The 19,957-nt window shown below is 45.2% G+C and overlaps 1 protein-coding gene and 1 long non-coding RNA gene across 7 annotated transcripts in view; one reads left to right on the top strand and one right to left on the bottom strand.

The window, feature by feature from the left end:
* Window positions 1-19,957, bottom strand: part of LOC310754358 — a 55,365-nt gene that overhangs the window by 7,352 nt on the left and 28,056 nt on the right. Inside the window, exons 4-5 of the long non-coding RNA XR_014543746.1 lie at window positions 13,370-13,434; window positions 6,910-7,751 (exon numbers count right to left, since the gene is read on the bottom strand). This is a non-coding gene — a long non-coding RNA (uncharacterized lncRNA). The remainder of the gene's footprint in view (window positions 1-6,909; window positions 7,752-13,369; window positions 13,435-19,957) is intronic.
* The window catches only part of TRPC5 (transient receptor potential cation channel subfamily C member 5), a 169,574-nt gene that overhangs the window by 131,983 nt on the left and 17,634 nt on the right, over window positions 1-19,957 (top strand). For all 6 annotated transcript variants that reach the window (XM_083595870.1, XM_083595866.1, XM_083595868.1 and 3 more), the window contains 2 exons: window positions 138-460; window positions 10,743-10,938. In XM_083595870.1, the coding sequence (XP_083451996.1) occupies window positions 138-460; window positions 10,743-10,938 (519 nt within the window). The remainder of the gene's footprint in view (window positions 1-137; window positions 461-10,742; window positions 10,939-19,957) is intronic.

Genomic DNA, 19,957 nt, shown 5'->3' with positions numbered 1-19,957 from the left:
CCTTCTACTCAGTGAAATTTAGCATGCATGTGTACGTGTGTGGATAATGTTCTGAAAAGTGAAATGATGTCATTTGACGTGTTGACTGCAACAATTCACCTGTATTCCTTTCCCCCCTTCCCTATTATTTCTTGCAGTACAATGGTTCCCGTCCAAGGCAGGAGTGGGAAATGTGGCACCCCACCCTCATTGCAGAAGCCCTCTTTGCAATATCAAACATTTTAAGCTCCTTGCGTCTCATCTCCCTGTTTACAGCAAACTCTCACCTGGGACCCCTGCAGATCTCTCTGGGACGTATGCTGCTAGATATTCTCAAGTTCCTATTTATTTACTGCCTGGTGCTGCTGGCTTTCGCCAATGGACTGAACCAGCTTTATTTCTATTACGAGACCAGTGCCTCGGAAGAACCCAACAATTGCAAGGGGATCCGATGCGAGAAGCAGAACAATGCCTTCTCCACGTAAGACTCCTTGCCTCTCTTCTGTTGGTTTGTTTTCCTTCTTCTTTCTGCTCCCTGAATGCTGCTGTTTCTCCCTGCGGTGGCCTTGGCATGCTGGCCACTGCTCCTGCTGGTGTTGCAAAAATTCCTTTATCTATTCATAGAGGAGTGTCAGTCCATTTGTCAGGGGTTATGTAAGCCTGGCCTGAGTTATCTCAGACAGACAGTCTGCAGAAGGACAAAGCTGAACCTGAGCTTTGCAAGGGACTTGGCAAGGCAGCCGTCAGGGTGACAGGACTTTACACCCTGGCGCTATAATTCCCGTTGTTAGTATTTGCATATCACAAAAGAACAAAGCTGCAGGGACTCTCCAAGGGCTTATTCAGGGAGTAAATGCTGTCCTAAGTGTTTCCAGCGCTGCTCTTCATCAGGACTAAATCCTTAAAATGGTATATCCATTGTCAGTTAAATCACCATAACATTCCTGTTACTGAGTCATGCAAAGAATACAAAATTGCTCAAAGGAAGTTGCCCTTTAAAAATCAGAGTCACTGTGTTTGACATTATAAGCTGTTTTCTTACAAGGGATCCTGGTGTGCTGTTCCTTTCTTAAAAGCTGTATTTTGTAATGTTCTGATAAGAACATAAGAACCTGAACCCTGCAGGATCCAGCTAAACTGGCACACTTCCCCTGACCAAAGAAACCCGAAGTGGAAAGGGAGGAGGAAGCATTCACATCCGTTCATGTAAAAATCAGACAGCACCTGCCCCCAATTTATATGAGAATAGCATAATAACAATAACAGTAATACTACTACTACTACTACTACTAATAATAATAATAATTTATTTACATGTCACCCACATGACTGGGTTGCCCCAGCCACTCTGGGTGGCTCCCAACAAAAAATAGTAAAAACACAAATACAACATCAAACACTAAAAACACAAGACCAAACCTGGCTGCCACCATCTAGCTTAAGACTGTCTGCACTGACTAGCAGTGGCTTTCCTGAGTTCCCAGCCCCACCTGGTGATGCCGGATATTGAACCTGGGACTTTCTACATACAAAGCAGGTGCTCTGCCATTGAACATCAGGAGAACCTCATTGCTGGATGAGGGGGCCCATTGAATCCAGCAGACTTTCCCTACTGAGGGCACACTCTCCCTACCTGCCCTGACCAGCAACTGGAATTCAGATGCATACTGCCTCTGACAGTGAAGATAGAACAAATCACCCTCATTGATATCAGCCATTGATCCTCTTTGTATTTAATCCTCTTTTAAAACCATCCAAGTGGTTGGCCATCACTATATCCTGCAGTAGTCAACTCCATAGTTTATGCAGTGTGCAGAGAAAGTCCTATGCTGATTCTTCCAACATTCAACTTCATGGGGTGGCCCCAAGTTCGTGCACTATATGCATTTCCTGTTTAGCCCTGAGTACCTGCAGCTTTGTTCTCCTGGGATGTTCTTTGCCACTGCTGTGGCAAAAGCTCTTATTGGGTTGATCAGTATTTGCATCAGCCTGGGCCACACTCTTTTGGGTCAACTCAGGTATGCAGGAGCAGATAAGTAAACAGGCTCCGGGGACAATGGCATATCACATTGAGGGCTCTTTGCTCTTGGTCCAGGAGCCCATTTCCCCTTTCCTGCTTTTCTAACCCTATCATGACCTGGTGCAGTCAGAGGCATGCAGCCTCAGGAGATCAGTGCAGGTAGAAAAGGAGCCAAGGTCCAAATGCAGTTGATGGTGTCTTAAGAGAGGATAGTGGTCTGATTCCAAGGAGGATTCCTTTCCTCAGAGACCAGTTTCTCCAAGTGGGGAACCAAGCATGGAACAGTAGTAGTTATAGAGGGCTGCCCAGGCCACCTGTCTGACTGAGAAGACAGGGTTGTAATACGGCAGCAAGGATAAGGTTGGAAGCTAGAGCTGTGCACAGCCCCTCAGATCTGCCCCACAGCTCTGATCTGAGGGCCCCCAATCAGGCCACCCATTCTACCCCCAAAGCAATTAAGGTCAAGGGGCTTACTAAGGTCTTTCTAAACCCCATATGGTTGGGAGGAGGTGGGTAAAGGAGGAGACACGATGTCACCTTATTCCCCTGGCTCTGTGGGTTCTGTGGGGTGCTGCTCCTTAACGAGTGGCTTCTCCGCATGTGGGGAAGCCACTCGTAAGGATGAAGCAACCAGCAACACGCAGGATTGAATCTTCCCAATGACCAGGTGATAAGCAGGAAGAGTCTATCCTGCAGGATGCTGCTTCTTCATGAGCAGCTTCACTGCATGCAGGGAAGGCATTTGTGAAGGAACAGCAACTGGCACTGCACAAATTGAAATGTGAGGATTCAGTCTTGTGTGGTGCTGCTTCAGGGGGCAGGAAGAAGGAGGGGACTGACAGAAAGGGAAGGTTGGGTTGCCCCCACCCCTGTCTTAACCCAACTTGGTAGGCCCTTCCATTTCGTGGTTTCTCCTTCCCATCTCTGCCTAAAACCCTGGCCTCCCTGAAAACCCCAGATCTCTCTGGGCCACCCGACATAGCCTGTAGTGGTATAGGACTGTCTCAACCCAACTCAATTGGTGCCTGGATCCCTCCAAATTAGACCAATGTGGCTAGGACCTCATCCTAATCTGTTGTACAGCCCTACTGGAAGCATCTACTTCCCAAGAGTTTTCCAGGTGGTGGCAGGGAGTAAAGCCAGAGTTAAAGAACCCAGGCCTTGCATCTCATGACCTGTAGAAGCATCTTTCAGTTCCCTGTCCATGAGACCCCACACTTGAAAATCCAAAAATGTGTGATTTATTAATGCTGTTTCTGTTCATGAAATAACCCTTTCTTGACCGGGCTGCTTGATCCCCCAAAGTAAAAGCTATGAAACCCCAAATTTGATATTTTAATATTTTCACCATCTCACAACCCTCAATAGGATTGCCAACTTTTGAGTTCTGGAGTATGATTATATTATATTATACTAGATTTATATAGAGTACTGGGGCCCAAGGAATGGTCAGGGAATGTAGCCATATACTTTTCAGAACCATAGATCAATTCCAGAGCATAATGTTCTTCAGAAATATTTTGTAGAAGGCGTCAAAGGCTGAAGAACTGGGAAAAGGCCACAAGCTTGTGAAACTTGTTAATAAAAAATCATTTAGTAAGTTTCACTGTGCAATGGCTTCTGCTGCCATTTGCACACACGCACAATTCCAAGCATGCCATCTGTATTTTCTAATTGCCCCATTCACATTACTTATCCAGGTTTTACCTTCTTTTATCTCCCCGTTCCTTCCTTTAAGAAAGTGGTGGGGAACCTCTGGTCAATGGGTCAAATTAGGATCAATAGGGGTTATTTCCTCCAAACAGTGGCACTCGCCCCACTGCCAACATCTTATCTGTACAGACATGGCTCAAAAGGAACAGTTGGGATCCTTAAAGTGTGTTCTTTGGCATGTAAGATGCTGACAGCAAGCCATGTTGGGATTGGTTGCAGTACAGAGTTTCCAGTTGGGAATCCATCTCTGTCCTAAGCAGAGCTTGCTGTAAGAGCTCCATCTGTGCAAACTTTTAAAGGTAAATTTCAGAAATCTTGCTCCATCAACCTGCACTAGTGACCACACATCAGTGCTACCAGCCAGGAAGGCAAAAGGCGGCAAGTGGTCATATTCACAGGGATACTGATTCTCCACTTTCCCCCCTGTAGAGCCATTTATACATCATTGTCATGCCATAAGCCGATTACCTAGCTATGAAATTCTAGAACCACACACATGCATCATCATTATCTTAATCACCATCGCTCACAGCAGCATTCGTCTAGTTCTTGTCCTCCTAAGTGCTTTACATGCATTTTGGGTTACCCTTATAACAACACAGTATGGTAGTGTTGGGATGCGGGTGGCGCTGTGGGTTAAACCACAGAGTATAGGATTGCCGATCAGAAGGTCAGCGGTTCGAATCCCCGCAATGGGGTGAGCTCCCATTGCTCGGTCCCTGCTCCTGCCAACCTAGCAGTTCGAAAGCACGTCAAAGTGTAAGTAGATAAATAGGTACCACTCCAGCGGGAAGGTAAACGGCGTTTCTGTGCGCTGCTCTGGTTCGCCAGAAGCGGCTTAGTCATGCTGGCCACATGACCCGGAAGCTGTACGCCGGCTCCCTCGGCCAATAAAGCAAGATGAGCGCCGCAACCCCAGAATCAGTCACGACTGGACCTAAAGGTCAGAGGGCCCTTTACCTTTACCTTTATGGTAGTGTTATGCACTCCACACTTCCATGTTCAAGTTTAAAAATTCAGAGGTAGAGCCTCAGAGTTTTGTTTCCTTTAAATGAGAGTTCCCTTCATAATCTCTACTTATTTGCAAACATAAAAGCAGAACCCGTTGGAAGCAAGTGAGCTCCCAAAAACAAGCAACACAACCACCAATCCAACATCAGATTCCCAAAGAGCTGCAGCTGAGCAAAACTGGGTTCAGTTTTAGCCAATACCAGCTGAAAACTCTCAGCCTTCTTTCTCTGCATAAATTCAAGCAATCTTCCCCCTTGGTTGCTCTCTGTCCCTCCTTACAGACAGCATCATCTTCCAAAGGCTAGAGCCATCAGGGAACATCCATCTCTCTTGATAAGTCCCTTGTCACCCATCATGTTTGTCAGGCAAAATGGCAACAGGCCCATTCAGGCTAATCAAGACAGCCAACCTTATAACACCAGACTAGAAGCATTATCTTCACATTACAGACAGGAGCTGGGGGCAGCAGGATAGATAGTGGCTTGCTTAAGGCCGCCCATTGAGTCAATGGCTGAGCACAGATTTTAACCAGGGATATGCAGCTTAGAGTTTATGTATTCAGTTGATGGATTACAGTATCTCTGTCTCAAAAGCCTATATTGGTCTTGTTGTGCTGAAGCAGTCCATCGGCATTTGAGTTTTCTGTACTCCAGCAATCTTCCTGGAGACCTAAGTTTCTGGAGAAGATGCTAGCTCTTACATGTACCATGAACTCTTGTACTGTGCTGCCATAGAGCCACACGGCTTGAATCCTGACATTTCATTATAACTATAAAAAGCCATTTTCGTATCTCCAAGAAGGGCGTCAACACACAATAAAGAGCTTAAGAAAATGTACGGTGAACTGCTTGACAGCAACAACACTCAATGACTTGACGACAGCCTTTGAACACACACAAGCCAACTTCGCAAACACAGGAAAACTGCCGCATAAGGCAATGTGAGGGGGCTCAGACTCTGGGGAGGGGGGAGATTTGTCGGAAACAAAGAAGCAGCAGGGGGAGACCATTAGAGTGGCAGTCTCTTTACAGGCGAGGAGAGCGTGTGGCAATTGCATTTTTGTTGGAGCCTCGCTTCAGAAGCTCACTCTACCTTGTCTTAAAAGCTGAAACAGTCATTATTAACACCCCTGGTGCCAAGTGACATTTGGCTCTTCGAACAGATGCTCAGCGTGAATAACTTGCTAAGAACGGGCAGCCTGCGAAATAAGAAATTATATCTGTGGGCCGGTGTGAAGGAGCGGCATTGCAATGGGTTTGCATTCGGCCCCCAATGCCACTTTGAGTTTGCTACATTTAAGTCACCCTTAATGGACGAATGCAGCTGAGCAGCTTCCGTTGACTCCTCTCGGATCTGAAGAGTAGCAGCTAATAAGCTCCAGTTCTATAAGAGACCCAGGCAAGGGCTCTTGTTCCTGTTTGCACAACTTGTTTAAAATAGGACACCGTCGTACTCTTTGTTATTGCTTCCCGAAGGATAGTCTTAATCCTTTCTTCCTTTCCTTTTTTTTTCTGGAGAGATCCACCTCCTGGAACAGTAATATTCTGTCGTGACAAGCAGGAGGTCAAACCATTAATAAATCTAGCTTTATGGTCTGGCTTTCCTGTTCTTGGCAAATTCTCCCTTGCTTTGATAGCCCATCTGCAAAATATATTTGCAACAGAGCTGTGGGTCAGAACATTAAACACACAGGGACATCAGAAAGCTATAATGTCACATCTAATCTTCCCTTGGCCATTCACAATGAAGGGCAATGCTTAAGCCAATTTTTGCCAACCTGATGCCCTCCAGTTATTTATTTATTCATTCATTCATTCATTCATTTATAGTTTAATTAAAAGTTTTCAACATACAATAAAAAGCAGAAACAAAACAAGAAACAAACAAACAAAACAAAACAAAACAAAACTCCCATCAGCCTGGTGGGAACTGTAGTCCAAATCATCTGGCAGGCACTAGGCCAGTGAAGGCTGGTTTAACCCATAATAGTGCTACATCCATTGGCAGAGAGGAAGTAGGGGACTGCTGAAAATTATAACATCTAGCCTCCTCTTGGCCATCCACTGCATAAAGAACAGGATGGTCCTGCATGCCTCCTTCCTTCCATTGGCAGCGGAAGTAGGGGACTACTTCACATTTAATCTCCCCTTGGATACCTGCAACTTAAAGAACGGCTCTTAACTCACTGAAGTGCTGTGTGTCTCCCTGCTTCCATTGGCTGAAAACTACCTTCTGATTACCCTGCGGCCATCGTCAACGCAAAGGACAGCACTTAACCCATTAGAGTGCTGTGCATCCTCTCTGTATCCACTGGCAGCGAGAGAGTGAGGAACTGCACATTCCAACAACACAGGGACAAGGGTAAAGATATGGTAGGATTAAAATGTGTCCTTGCTGATGTACTTCCAGTCATTGATTGCTGTCATAGGTTGGTGGCAGTAGCAGGAAAGAATGGGCAAGCATCCCCTCTGGAAAAAAATTACTCTTCCTTTTCCAGAACATTATTTCCATCATAGTTTTCCGATGCACAGCAGGGTGTCCTCCTCCAAACCTACTTTAACCTCTCTCTTCTTTTCCTCCACCTTCCTTTTTTTGGTAGTGCCATCCCTGGTAATAGGAAGGGTCTGCCTTTCCCTTCACACTATTTTTGTGTGTGAAGTGTGACGGATAACTGGAATGGGTTTTGTTCCAAAGCCAGTAAAAAGTAGAAGCTAACTGTGCTATTGAAATGAGATCAGACAGTCACTTTGCTCTGGGTATCTTTAGAAGGCAGCTGCAGTTTTATTTATTTTTTTCCCTACTGGAAGTTTAGTCTGTAGTTCCTGTGCTAGCTAAATAGATCTGCTGTGAACTCCTCAAAATGTACTTGCGTTTGGTCAAATTTTGGCCAAATTCTCCCATTTCATTGTGTCTCCATTTTCCAAGTGTTAAGTTAAGGGCCAAACTGCACATTATTATTGTTGCTGTTGTTATTTCTTTACTGTCCTTCCTCCCATAGCAGCCCAGGGTGGTGCAGTGCACAGCAACACTATAATAAAACATCAAAAAGCATCAATGGAAACAATGAAAAACTTCCATTTTTAAAACAAAAATTCCAAATATACAGATCAAAACAGATTATTGCTATTATTGTTTGTATTTGCACCCTACAGGACAGTTTAGTGCACACCAATGCTAAAATGAAAAGATCACCACTCAACAGCTCAAAATGTCTAAAAACTGCCTATCGAAAGCAATAAACCCAAATTAGCACAGAACACCATACCATCTGCTGGATCCTACGAGATACTTACATACTAGAATTCTGGACAAATAGGCATGTGTTTAATTGATGTCTGAAGTTTATCAGTGTGGTGGACAATTACAGTTCCCTAGGAAGGGAATTCCACAATTTTATTTACTTTATTAAATTTGTAACCCGCCCTTCATCCAAAGATCACAGGGCAGTTCACAACATAAAAATACAAAATGAGAACAAAAAATACATAATGAAAATAACCCCCCCCCCAAAAAAAACCCATATTTAAAAGGATATAGAATGTTAATCAGTCAAAGGTCTGGTTAAAGAGAGACATTTTTGTTTGGCACCTTAAGATATGTACTGAAGGTGCCAGGTGACCCTCCCTGGGGAGAGCATTCTGCAGGGAGAACAGGGAGCAACTGCAGAAAAGACCAATTCTTGTGTTGCCACGCTGCAGATCTTTCTTGGGAGGAGGCATGCGATCAAGAGCCTCAGATGAACTGCTCAGGACCGCAACATCTCAAGGACCTCTCCATATGAACCTACCTGGGCCCTGAGATAACCACCTGAGGCCCTTCTTCATGTGCCTCCCTCAGTTCATAGGGTGGCAACACGAGAACAGGTCTTTTCTGCAACGGCTCACCATTCGTGGAATACTCTCCCCAGGGAGGTTTGGCTGGTGCCTTTGTTATAAACACAGCTTTAGATGCCAGGCAAAAATGTTCCTTTTCAACCAGGTTCCTTTTCAACATCCAATGCCCTTTTAAATATATTTTGGAGGGCGGGGTTATTGGGTTATTTTGTTCTTATTTTTATTATGTATTTTGTGGTTTTATTTTGTGGTTTTATGTTGTGAACTACCTTGAGATCCACGGGTATACAGTGGTATACAAATCTGATAAATAATAACATGATGGTGATGATGATCGCAATTGGGGTGCCACCACTTGAGAAGTCCCTGTCTTGGGTAACCGCCTCACAAGTCATAGATGGTGATGGAACCACAAATAGTGCTTCCCTACTGATTTCAAATCACGGGCCAGTAGGTAGTGGAGAAATACTTTCTGCCAAGTTCATAATGCAGCACAGTGATAGTATTGCTCCCCCCTCCCTTTAAAGTAGAGGTGAGGGAAAACTCTGAATATGTTTATAGCAGTGGCACTGGGGGAGGAGCATGTAACTCTCCCCCAGCCCACATACCCTTTTCTTGATGAAAACAGGCCTCTCTTTGAAGCTACAGAGGGATATTTCAGCATTAAGAAGGAGAATAGGGGAATACATTCTTTGTGTGCCTCCTCCACAAGAGGTCCAAAGGGTGGCAACATGAGAACGGGCCTATTCTGCAGTGGCTCCCGATTTGCAACATGCTCTCCCCAGGGAGCTTTGGATGGTGCCTTCATTATACACCTTTGGGCGCCAGACAAGAACGTTCCTCTTTAACCAGGCCTTTGGCTGATTGACATGATCCAATGCTCTTTCAAAATGTGTTGTGGAAGAGGGGATTATTGGGTTGTTTTTGTTTATATTTTTATTATGCATTTTGTGTTTTTATATTGTAGTTTTATGTTGTGATCTATGGGCAAAGGGTGGTATGCAAATGTAACAAGTAAGAATAATAATAATAATAATGTATCAGTTGGGAAACAACGCATGGGAAAGAGCTAACTTCCCCACCCCAGCACTGATAGATTTTGGAACCCCTATTCTGCAGCTGCTTTTAAATAAAAACACTGGGAGCTCTTCTGAATAATGGACAAAGGAAGAAGTAGAGAAGGGACAGGCTGGCAATTTGCATATTCTTCCATGGGTCTTTGGGGAAAGAAGGTAAAATATCTGGTTATCACATAAGGACAAGGATGGAGGAGAACTTTGTTTTAAATGAATTTATACTTGGATATATAAGGATATTTAAGAATTTATACATGGATATATATAAGGGACGCGGGTGGCGCTGTGGGTTAAACCACAGAGCCTAGGGCTTGCCGATCAGAAGGTCGGCGGTTCGAATTCCCACGTCAGGGTGAGCTCCCGTTGCTTGGTCCCTGATCCTGCCAACCTAGCAGTTCGAAAGGAGAAAGTGCAAGTAGATAAATAGGTACCACTCTGGCAGGAAGGTAAACAGTGTTTCCGTGCACTGCTCTGGTCTGCCAGAAGTGGCTTAGTCATGCTTGCCACATGACCCAGAAGCTGTCTGCGGACAAACGCCAGATCCCTCGGCCAGTAAAGCGAGATGAGCGCCACAACCCCAGAGTCATCTGCGACTGGACCTAATGGTCAGGGGTCCCTTTACCTATACATGGAATGTGGTGGCTCCAGTCTCCTTGAACTTTGCATGTAGTGTGTACTTAGGGGTTGGTGAGGTTAGCTCCTGGCAAGGGTGCAAACCTGGGTGTGTGTGCAAAAACCATGCCTCTCTTCTCTGGCACAGAGTGGCTAGAATCCAGCCCTGGTCACCCCTCCACTGTTCGGGGCGGGGGCTAATACATCTCCTTGCCAAGGGCACAAGGGAGCTGAGATACACCTCTGATTGTCAGGTGTGTTTAAATTAATTTGTCAGGTGTGTTTGATTAATTATATGCAAAATTGAGAATGTTGGAGTTGCCATTCAACAACATCTGGGGAGCCTCGTATTCTGCCATCCCTGCTTTAAAAGAACTGGAGTATTCTCGAAGGCAACAGCTTTGATCCTTAGCATGCCTCTCTCTGTACTTAAACTAAATAAACGAAGGCTTTAAATGTCCAGCCAACAATGACAAATGTCACACTCCTCTTTTACAGGCTCTTTGAAACTCTACAGTCACTCTTTTGGTCTGTGTTTGGTCTGCTGAACCTCTACGTCACTAATGTGAAAGCCAGGCATGAATTCACAGAATTTGTTGGGGCCACCATGTTTGGCACGTACAACGTCATCTCCCTAGTGGTCTTGCTAAATATGCTCATAGCAATGATGAATAACTCCTACCAGCTCATAGCAGTAAGTCAACTGATGGACTTTCTTTCTGATTTTCTTTGAAATATGCATTTTGTGTATATATGTGTGCCTGTGTGCAAGAGGGACAGAAAAGTGAGATTCTGCCTGGCACCCAAGATACTTCAGCTGCCGGTTGGAGGCAGAAAAGTCACCACCACCCTTAGGGAAACAAGAAAGTCTGGATTCTTTATATCCCTTGTATCCCTTTGTAACATTGAGCAATTGACCCTTGAGAATCACCTGACTTCTGAAGCAAAGAGTACCACGGATTGCTGTTGCAACCTGCAGCTGAGAACGATTTATGATCCCACAATCCTCTGGCCAAAAGCAAGAAGTCAAATAGGACCTCATAATTAAATGTATGCAGGGCTGGCCAAAGACATTTTGGTACCTGAGACAAACCACAAAATGGTGCTCACTGCCTCACCAGAGAAGAAGGAGTGAGTGGAGATCTGCATCAGGAATGTGGGAGGGGAGTGTCAAATCAACCTTACTTGGCAGTTGAAGTGGGAATCAAAGGCCATCACAGGGCACTCTGAATAATGCCAGGCCAGTACAGAGCCCAGGAAACTCCCAAGGGCAGGTCCCATCATTTCTTCCCTGCAGCGGGAGAAAATCAGCAGCACCTCCTATTCGCTGAGAGGCCACTGTAGAGGCGGAATCAGGTGGGGTGCTGCTGAGGTGGTGACACATCCAGCCTTCAAGGAGTGTGCTGCAGCTCTTGTTACTGCAACAGCAGCTGCAGGCAATGCTTTTCTTGGAGGCTGGATCTGTTGCCCCTATGGATCCTGAGGCAGTTGCCTCACGTTGCCTCATGGGTGGGCCATGTATTTGTATGTAAATGTGCAGGTAGAATATGCTGGAAATTCCCAGCTCATTTGCTGTGTTCTCAGATGACACTGATCATTGCAGGGGATTGGACTAGATGATCCCCAGGGTCCCTTCCAATTCTACAGTCTTATGTTTGACACATCTTAAAAATGGACAAAGAGAGATGCATTAGAAAAAGAGAGCCTGCTGCCGTAGGTACCTCAGCCACTGGTATGAGATGAGGTTTGCATCATTAATTACAAATGCCTACCAGTGATTTGAATGCTGCTCAACCACCCACTTAGCACCCGTCTGCCATGCTTCAGGCAGACTACTGGTTCTCTCTCTCTCTCTTTCACACACAGCACTGCGTGAATATTCATGTGTTTATCTGTTCATTCATTAATGTATTAATTTAACAATGGAGAAGGGAAATCAAAACCAGGGATTGAGAAGAGGTGTTTTTTCATGACATCACGGTAGTCCTGCCAGTCAGTGCTGATTACAATTGACTTCTGTTCTGGGGATTGAGAGTGTCTTGTTTGTTTTTTGGTAAGATCACAGAAGGTCAGCAAAACAGTGCTGCATGCAGTTGGGGCCTCTTATTGGATTAAGGGTGTGTGTTTTTTGGTAACATCATAAAAGGTAAGCCAATCATGGCAGCATGCAGTTGGCTTCATTCCAGGGATTGAGGGTGTTTCTTGATGACATCACAGAAGATCAGCCAATCAGTGATGTGGGCTTCTACTGCAAGCCCAAAGATACGTGCTGTTTGTTTGTTTTGGGGGGGTTTTTTGCCCACCATTTGCACTTAGAGAGGAGTAGAATATATTTGAACTTAACACAGTAAGACTTGCTTCTAATCCGTTATCACAGGTACGTTATGCCAGGCTTCTTCCTATTATGAGTTTCTATACCAGGGGTCAGCAAACTAAGGTCCGCGGGCCAGATCAGGCCCAGTTGCCTTCAGGATCTGGCCCACGGAGTGTCCATGAATCAGCGTGGGGATTCTGTTCATTCGGGATGCGCCATTTTTTCCCTACACCATTCCATTTCCCCCCTCTCTCACACACACACCATGGTGGCGCCTCCTCCCTCCCTCCTCCTGGCTTCTCCCTGCCCTGTCTAGAGGAGGAGGGGGGCTGGGCTGAGCTGGCTGAGTGCCATTTTAAGCAGCCCCTCTCCAGAGCCAGCCCTTTCGCGCTGCTCATCTTCCCTCCGTGGTGGCCGCCACCCTGGTGCTCCTGTGGGCCAGAGAGCGGAGCGGATGAGCTCGCTCTGCCTACTCACAAGAAACAGCAGTGGCGGTAGCAGCAGCCCCAGGGAAGGTAAGTGCAGTGGCTGGGGGTGGGGAATGGGGAATGGGGAGGAGGACTACTTGCCCCCCCTCTTCTTCCAGCCCCCCCCCCCCGGTGCTGCTTCTCCGGCCTGCCACAAGGTCTGAGGCTAAAAAAAAAAATTGCCGATCCCTGTTCTATACCTACTAAGTCGCTTCCTGGAGGTGCTGCTAGTGTAGGGGTAGCCAATGGTAATACTGGGTGGGACTGATGGGGAGTTGAATTGCAACATCTGGAGAGCATCATGTTGGTGAGCACTTGGGTAGAGAGAAAGAATCAAAAAGTACCTGGTGTGACTCTTCCCTCTTCCTTACTAGATGATTTTAGACAAGCCTCAGTCTCAGCCTTCCATCTGCAATATGGGGATAACAACACAAAACTCCATGATAGGATGGTAATTTTAAGGCTATTGCTAAGATATTGTGATAATGCATTTTCTACATGCTAAAAGTTATATATTATGAAATTTCCAATGAAATTCCAGAATAGCAAGCTTGACTTCATTTTCCTCCACAAGCTAGAGAATAGGAAGGAACATGAGTCTTGCAAGAGAGCTACCTGATGAGTTGTTCCCTAAAACCATCCTCATTTCAATGCCTGACGGCTTGCTTGCATACCTAAATGCAGAACTGGGCAAGGCATTCTGTACTCTTGGTGACTTTGGGCATCTGGCAGGACTTCAAGAACAGACAAAAGAAATACAATTCTCCCTCCCTCCCTCCATGTGACCTGGAAAGAGAACCTGGCTCTGATTCATTATAGCCCTGATGTTGATGTATAGGCAACCCTGAAGAGATGCTAAATCTTGGGAGAAAGATTGTTAAGCTCTTTAGAATAAAACAGAACATACACATTAAGCCTCTGTGGGTTTTAGACCTTGTGGAGTGATGATGGAATGTTATCCCTACTTAAGGGATAACTGCAAAGGCACCAGTCCACACCTGTGTCTTTAAGGCAGGGTAGACTGAGTGGTATCTGTACAATTTTACTGGGGGTACTGTCCTTGCACTAGTTAGCAAACTTAAGTAGTTACTTGGTCTGATCTTCCCTGTTCTGCAGTGTCACCCTCATAATGGGCAAACAGAGTACTGCAGATTATCAGCTAATTCTGATCTGAGTGCATTATTAGCAGGAGCGCCCAACAAGACCAACAGCGGGCACAGCAGCCAAGAAAGCAGTTTTTGCATGTGCTGTAGAGAGAAGTGAGGGGCAGATGGAGCTCATGAACCTGGAAAGGTAGCCCATCTAGAAAAAGGAAAACCCTGATCTGAAACCTCCGCTGCCTTGCAGGATATCTTCCAAGAGAAGAAAGGCTAAGGACAAAATCCTACACAAATCCGGAGTCCCTAAGATGGTTGGGTGCTACCTTCTATGCCACCTCCTGGCAGCTCCCGTAGCCAAGCTGTTGCCAAACGTATTGCTCTGCTTTCCTTTGGACCACACCCAGTGAGGCTGAGGGTAGGGGGTTTTGTCGTCTGGGCAGCCCAGGACCTCCATACACACTGCCCAGGCTTGCATACCAAGGGGGTCACTTTGATGCTGCTAACACAGGAGTTTGGCTTCACGCCCAGAGGCACACTCCATTGTTCTTTGAGACAGATGCCATCAACAATATGTGCACATATTTTCCCATTAAAAAGAACTCGAAAGCTTATTCCCTATTTAAAGCCTGCCCTGTTTTGCCATTGTCTCCTAGTTCCGCATTCTAAGATCTTTTCACCTAATGGCTGTTTGCCGGTTGCACAATGTAGTGATGGCACAGAGCGGCTGAACAAGACCCAATAAGAGAAGCAACCATAATAACCCCTGCATTGCTTAAGGGGAAAGGCAGCTTACTGAACTGCAAGATTTTTTCTCTCACTCTCCTTTTTGGACAAAGGCTATTTTAAACTTCAGTAGCCGTCTGCTCCCTTCAGGGCACCTTGAAGCAATGTAATTATTGAGCATTTCACTGCACCAACCTGTATTTATCTTCCCTTCTCATAGAATCAAAATACAGTCAATATTCAAATACAGAAATCAGCGGCTAAGAAAGCAAAATGCCGCCTTATGCCGTGCTTCAGTGTAAACTGATACTGAGGGGCTTAGTCAATCAGCTGAGATCACGTCCTGTAGTAGCAGTCCCAGCATCAGGATATCTCCTCACTGTGGACTTATCCACATCTAGCTTTTGCCCTACTCTTTCCAGGCACAGGGGCACACTTAAAATCTCTGTGTCTGAGTGGTTTGTTTGGGTTTTTTTCCTTCTCTGAGCTTACTCTGCAAAAACTTGCTCTTTAAAACTCAGTTGGAACAAACGTCAATTCAGGTTTCCTGTGGTTTGCCACTTGCTCTGATCAAGCTTTTAAAAGTGGTTTTTCACAGGGAAAGCTCCAGAACCAAAACAAAAAACACCCTCAGAAACAGAGCAGACCGTGCCTGGAAAGAGCGGAGGAATTGTAAGTGTGGATAGGTCCAGTGTTTTCTGCAAGGATGGGTTTCCTCATCTCAATATTTTCAAGGCATGACAGAAATAGCTTTGCATTTTGAACACAGATGAAAATTGTCATGATGTCTAAAAGGACAGTGGGATTTATCTCCATGTGGTAGGGATGGCCAAGAGAATCTATTACTCATCATCAGCAACAGTGCGCGTAATGATAAGCCTTCCGCAAGACTGAAGGCATTATTCCTTGATGTCTGGTTTGGCAACATGGGAAAGGGTTCTCTACGCTCCTGGTTACTCCAAGAATTCTAAGTGTGTGCCTATACTCATTCATAAAAATGCACTTCTTTCAGTGTTACCAGCTGCAATTGATTCAGTTGGGCATTTTATTTCTTTAGTGGCAAAGACATCAAATATGACATTTGCTGCAGTGCACCTATGGGGACTAAATTTGGGCTCTCACAAGAACATAGGAGCCTGCTGGATCAAGCCAGTGGTTCATTTAGTCCGGCATCCTACCTCACCAACGCCCATGGGAAGCCCATAAACAGGCCACAAACACAACAGCACTCTGCCCACCTGTGATTCCCAGGAACTGGTATTCAGTGGCCAATGCCTCTGACGGCTATTGTAGAACATTGCCACTGCGGTTATGAATTTGCCCAATCCTCTTTTAAAGTCACCCTAACTGGTTGCCATCACTGCTTCCTGGAGGAGTGAGTTCCATAGCGTGCTGCCTTTTCTTTGTTAATGCTTTCATTTACCACACGTGTTTGTGTCTATTTATGAACTGTCTGCTTTGAGCGCTTTGGCATCTCCTAAATTGTCGGAGGAAATTTTTTAGTCTTCTCGGAAAGCTAAATCCATGACTGCTGTTTATAAATACTTTTTTGGCCCTTTGTAAAGCAGGTGTGCAGGAACTGGAGAGTTGCAGGATAAGGAATTAAAATATGCTGTACATGCTAAACAATAGAAAATTGTTTAGAAACTATAAGGAATGTTGCTTTAGATTTGTTACTGAGACTGCTTCAGCTTAAAATTATGTTTTAGGTATATACAGGAAGGCACTGTCAAATACATATAGATACTGAAAATGCCTCATTGGAGCAGGGGATGTTGGCATGTCCAGTGATACATTCTTTTTGCTTTCAATATCTATTTTGTATTGGTGAAATCTTTGATATTTGCTGATGTTCAAGCACTTTTAAACTATATTCCTGTAGTATGGAGGTTAATAACACACCAACAAAAGTGGATTCTGAATGGCAAAAATGACATAAGGAGAGCCTACTGGATCAAACCATTTCTGGTCCAGCATCCTATTCTGTGGTGGCAAACCAGATGCCTGTGTGAAACCCACAAGCAGGATTCGAGCACAAAAACACTCCTCGGCCATGTGGTTTCCAGCAACTGATATTCAGAAGCATACTAAATCTGACAGGTAGAATGTAGCCATTGGGCTACATTCTCCACCCTGACTTTGTCTAAGCCTCGTTTAGAATCATCCAAGTCAGTGGCCCTCACTGTTTCTATCATGTACTTAGGCAAGGCTTTCTCTTTCTCTCAGACTACACACACACACACACACACACACACACACAGAGTGAGGAAAACAAAACTGACCTTCCTTGCATGATTGTTATAAGGACTGCAACAAATTTCTATGGACCCTTGAGAGCACCATACAAGTGTTGAGTATTATTCATTATCCGTGCCCAGAGAAGTGTGACATGTTCAGAGGCTTCTAGATCCCTTTGTGCTCCTGAAGAAACACACACACACTTCATTCTTCCTGGTACTATCCAAGCGGCACACAATTTTTAAAAAATAGTTAGCAGGTTCATAATTATATCCCACATACTCACCAATGCTTTTGACGTGTGAGTGCTGCATTTGCCTCCAGAATTTCCTCTGGGGCATCAAATACATGTCAAGCTGCATCCTGAGCAATGGAAAGGTCTCCCTGTGCAATCTGGCTCTGCATACCTCACTGGAGTCTAAGGAGGCTTAATTGTTTCCCTGGGAGCATGAGGACGTCATGCATGTGATGATGAAGAACTGTCTCTTTCCTTTCCTTTTCCTTTTCCTGTCTTTAGCCTAACTATATCTCACCTGTGGACTTGAACTGAGCTTTTAATATTCATGGACTGTTTGCTGAGCAACCAAATGCATCCAGGGGATGCATTCTGACTTTATACACTTGTGTTTTGCTTGAGCCCCACAGGGATAAGCAGATATGAGTTCTCTCTCTGCCTCTCTCCAACTCTTTTATCAGAAGTGGCCAATTGTATTTTATTAATATTTGGCATTGTTTCCAGGTTATGAAGCACCTCAAGCAAGAAACCTTCAGTAGGTCCCTAACCTCATTCCCCCGTCCCCGTCCAAGCCCAACATGCACACACCACAGCATTGCCACCTCCTCACTTTGAGAACAAGAGCATAGAAAGTTACTTTTATACTGAGTCAGATCATTGATGCTTCTAGCTCAATGTTGCCTCCACCAGCCTCCCTTAACTTGGTGCCCTCCAGATGCCCTGGACAACCACTCTCACCAACCCCAGCTGGTGGAGGCTGTAGTCTAGAATATCTGGATGTCACCAGGCCAGGAAAGGCTGGTCTACACTGGTTTGCAGTGGCTTTCCAAGGTCTCAGAGATGAGACATTTGAAACCCAACCTGGTAATGTCAGTGATTGAACATACATGCATAGCAGATGCTCTACACCCTTTACTATTTTTGCTGCCTGTTCAATTCCCCAGCAAAGTGGTGGGCAAACAAGCAGAAGAGCAAATGATGGTGAAGAAGAGCAACAGCTGTCACCTGCTCTGGGAAAGGGGAAGGGGGCAGGTGAAGGTGAGTGCCCAGAGTCCATCACTGGCACATCCCTGCATAGAAGGTGCCCCCCAGGTGTTGCTGCTTGCTGCATCTCTGCTGGAAGAGAGCATTCAACCGTGTGGGACCAGCAACACTAAGTGCCCAACATCTAAGTTGAGCGTAGTCAGGCCTCTTTAACATGGGAGACAGCTAATGGCACTCCTCTGGGGATTTGCAGAGAAGTTATACAATGCTGTGTTTCCAGTACTTTTTCCCTTCCACTTTCCTTCTTGCAAAAGTCCAGTTTTAGGGAGAAGTGGGGTTTGTTGTGCAAGAGCCCTAAATCAATGTTAATTGTACAACCTGAATTTGTCAGTACACAATTGAATCCTACCAGAAAATAGCATCAGTCTTCAATGCTTTAGCAATGTGCTCCATAGCCTTTTAACAAGGCAGCAGAGGTTAAAGATCAGAGTTTTCCTAGATGAGTTACCTTCTCAGGTTGACAAACCCCATCTGGCCCTCACTTCCCTCTACAGCACAAGCAGAAACCACATTCCTGACAGTTGGACCCACTATTGGGGGGAAAAAATGAAGAACAAGAAAAGATAGTGAGAGACGTTCACCCTAAAATGCTGATGAATTTTTATGATGACTTCTTTTTAATTGCCAACTGTTGTGGAAATGTGGAAAACAAAACTTAAAACTGGAACAATGAAGAACTGAGAGAAATGTTACAAATAAGAGGCTCTTTTGATCCATTTTTAGCTGGTTCTTTAGGAGAAAGGAAAGTTAGACTCAGAGAGACTCAGCAAAACATTTTTATTGTAACCATTAAAATCACAGTCCCTAGCACGCGTGCGCGCACATTCTTAGTCATGCTCACCAACTCTACACCAGTAGCTGATCAGGCCATGACAAGAGGACGGATGGCAGGCATTGCAGCACTGGGAACATGGCACACCTTTCCACTGGAAAGTCCCTTCTTTATAGACTTTCAATCAGACGTTCCAGCTCTGGTGATTCACCACCATCTGTTCCTTGTCATAGTTGTTCATCACGTTCCAGAGTTCATCACATCATCATTAGTCAATCTTGCTCAACACCCGTCCTTTGTTATCAGCCTGTTCATACGTCAAGTCTCAAGAACTCAGCACTTCTTCCCCACGTCACTTGCCCACAAGTCTTAATAAGACTCCATTTTAGAGTGGTGTTCTTCAGCCTAAAAACAGGCCTACACTCATTCCTTCATTCATACCTTAAATGTCTAATGAACGTGATCCCCCTAATGGAAACTCACTGATAGCTCTTCTTCTGCCATTTGTGCTTGTAGCAATAAATTTCCTCTCACAGATATTAAGGGTGCTTTCCTCCCCGCCTGTGTGAGATGGGCCCAACCTGCTTGCATAGTTTATATGCCAAGTGACAGGCAAAATGGCATCCCAAGAGGCCCCTTTAATGACACGGTGGAAGCCAACGTAGCCAGAGGAAGCAGCAGAGACAGCAGCCTAGAGCATCCTCTCATCCTCAAGTCAGACCTGACAAGCAAAATTAACGTTCTCTCTTGCGGCTGAATTAATTAAGCAAAATAAGATATAGAAGGCAAGCCAGCCCCGCCTTCATGCTTGCATTTTCCT

This window comes from Podarcis filfolensis, assembly GCF_964270895.1.
Source record: "Podarcis filfolensis genome assembly, chromosome: Z".
NCBI lineage: Eukaryota > Metazoa > Chordata > Lepidosauria > Squamata > Lacertidae > Podarcis > Podarcis filfolensis.
Note: the sequence above shows the minus strand (reverse complement) of the source record. Positions and strands in the feature narration are given on the sequence as shown.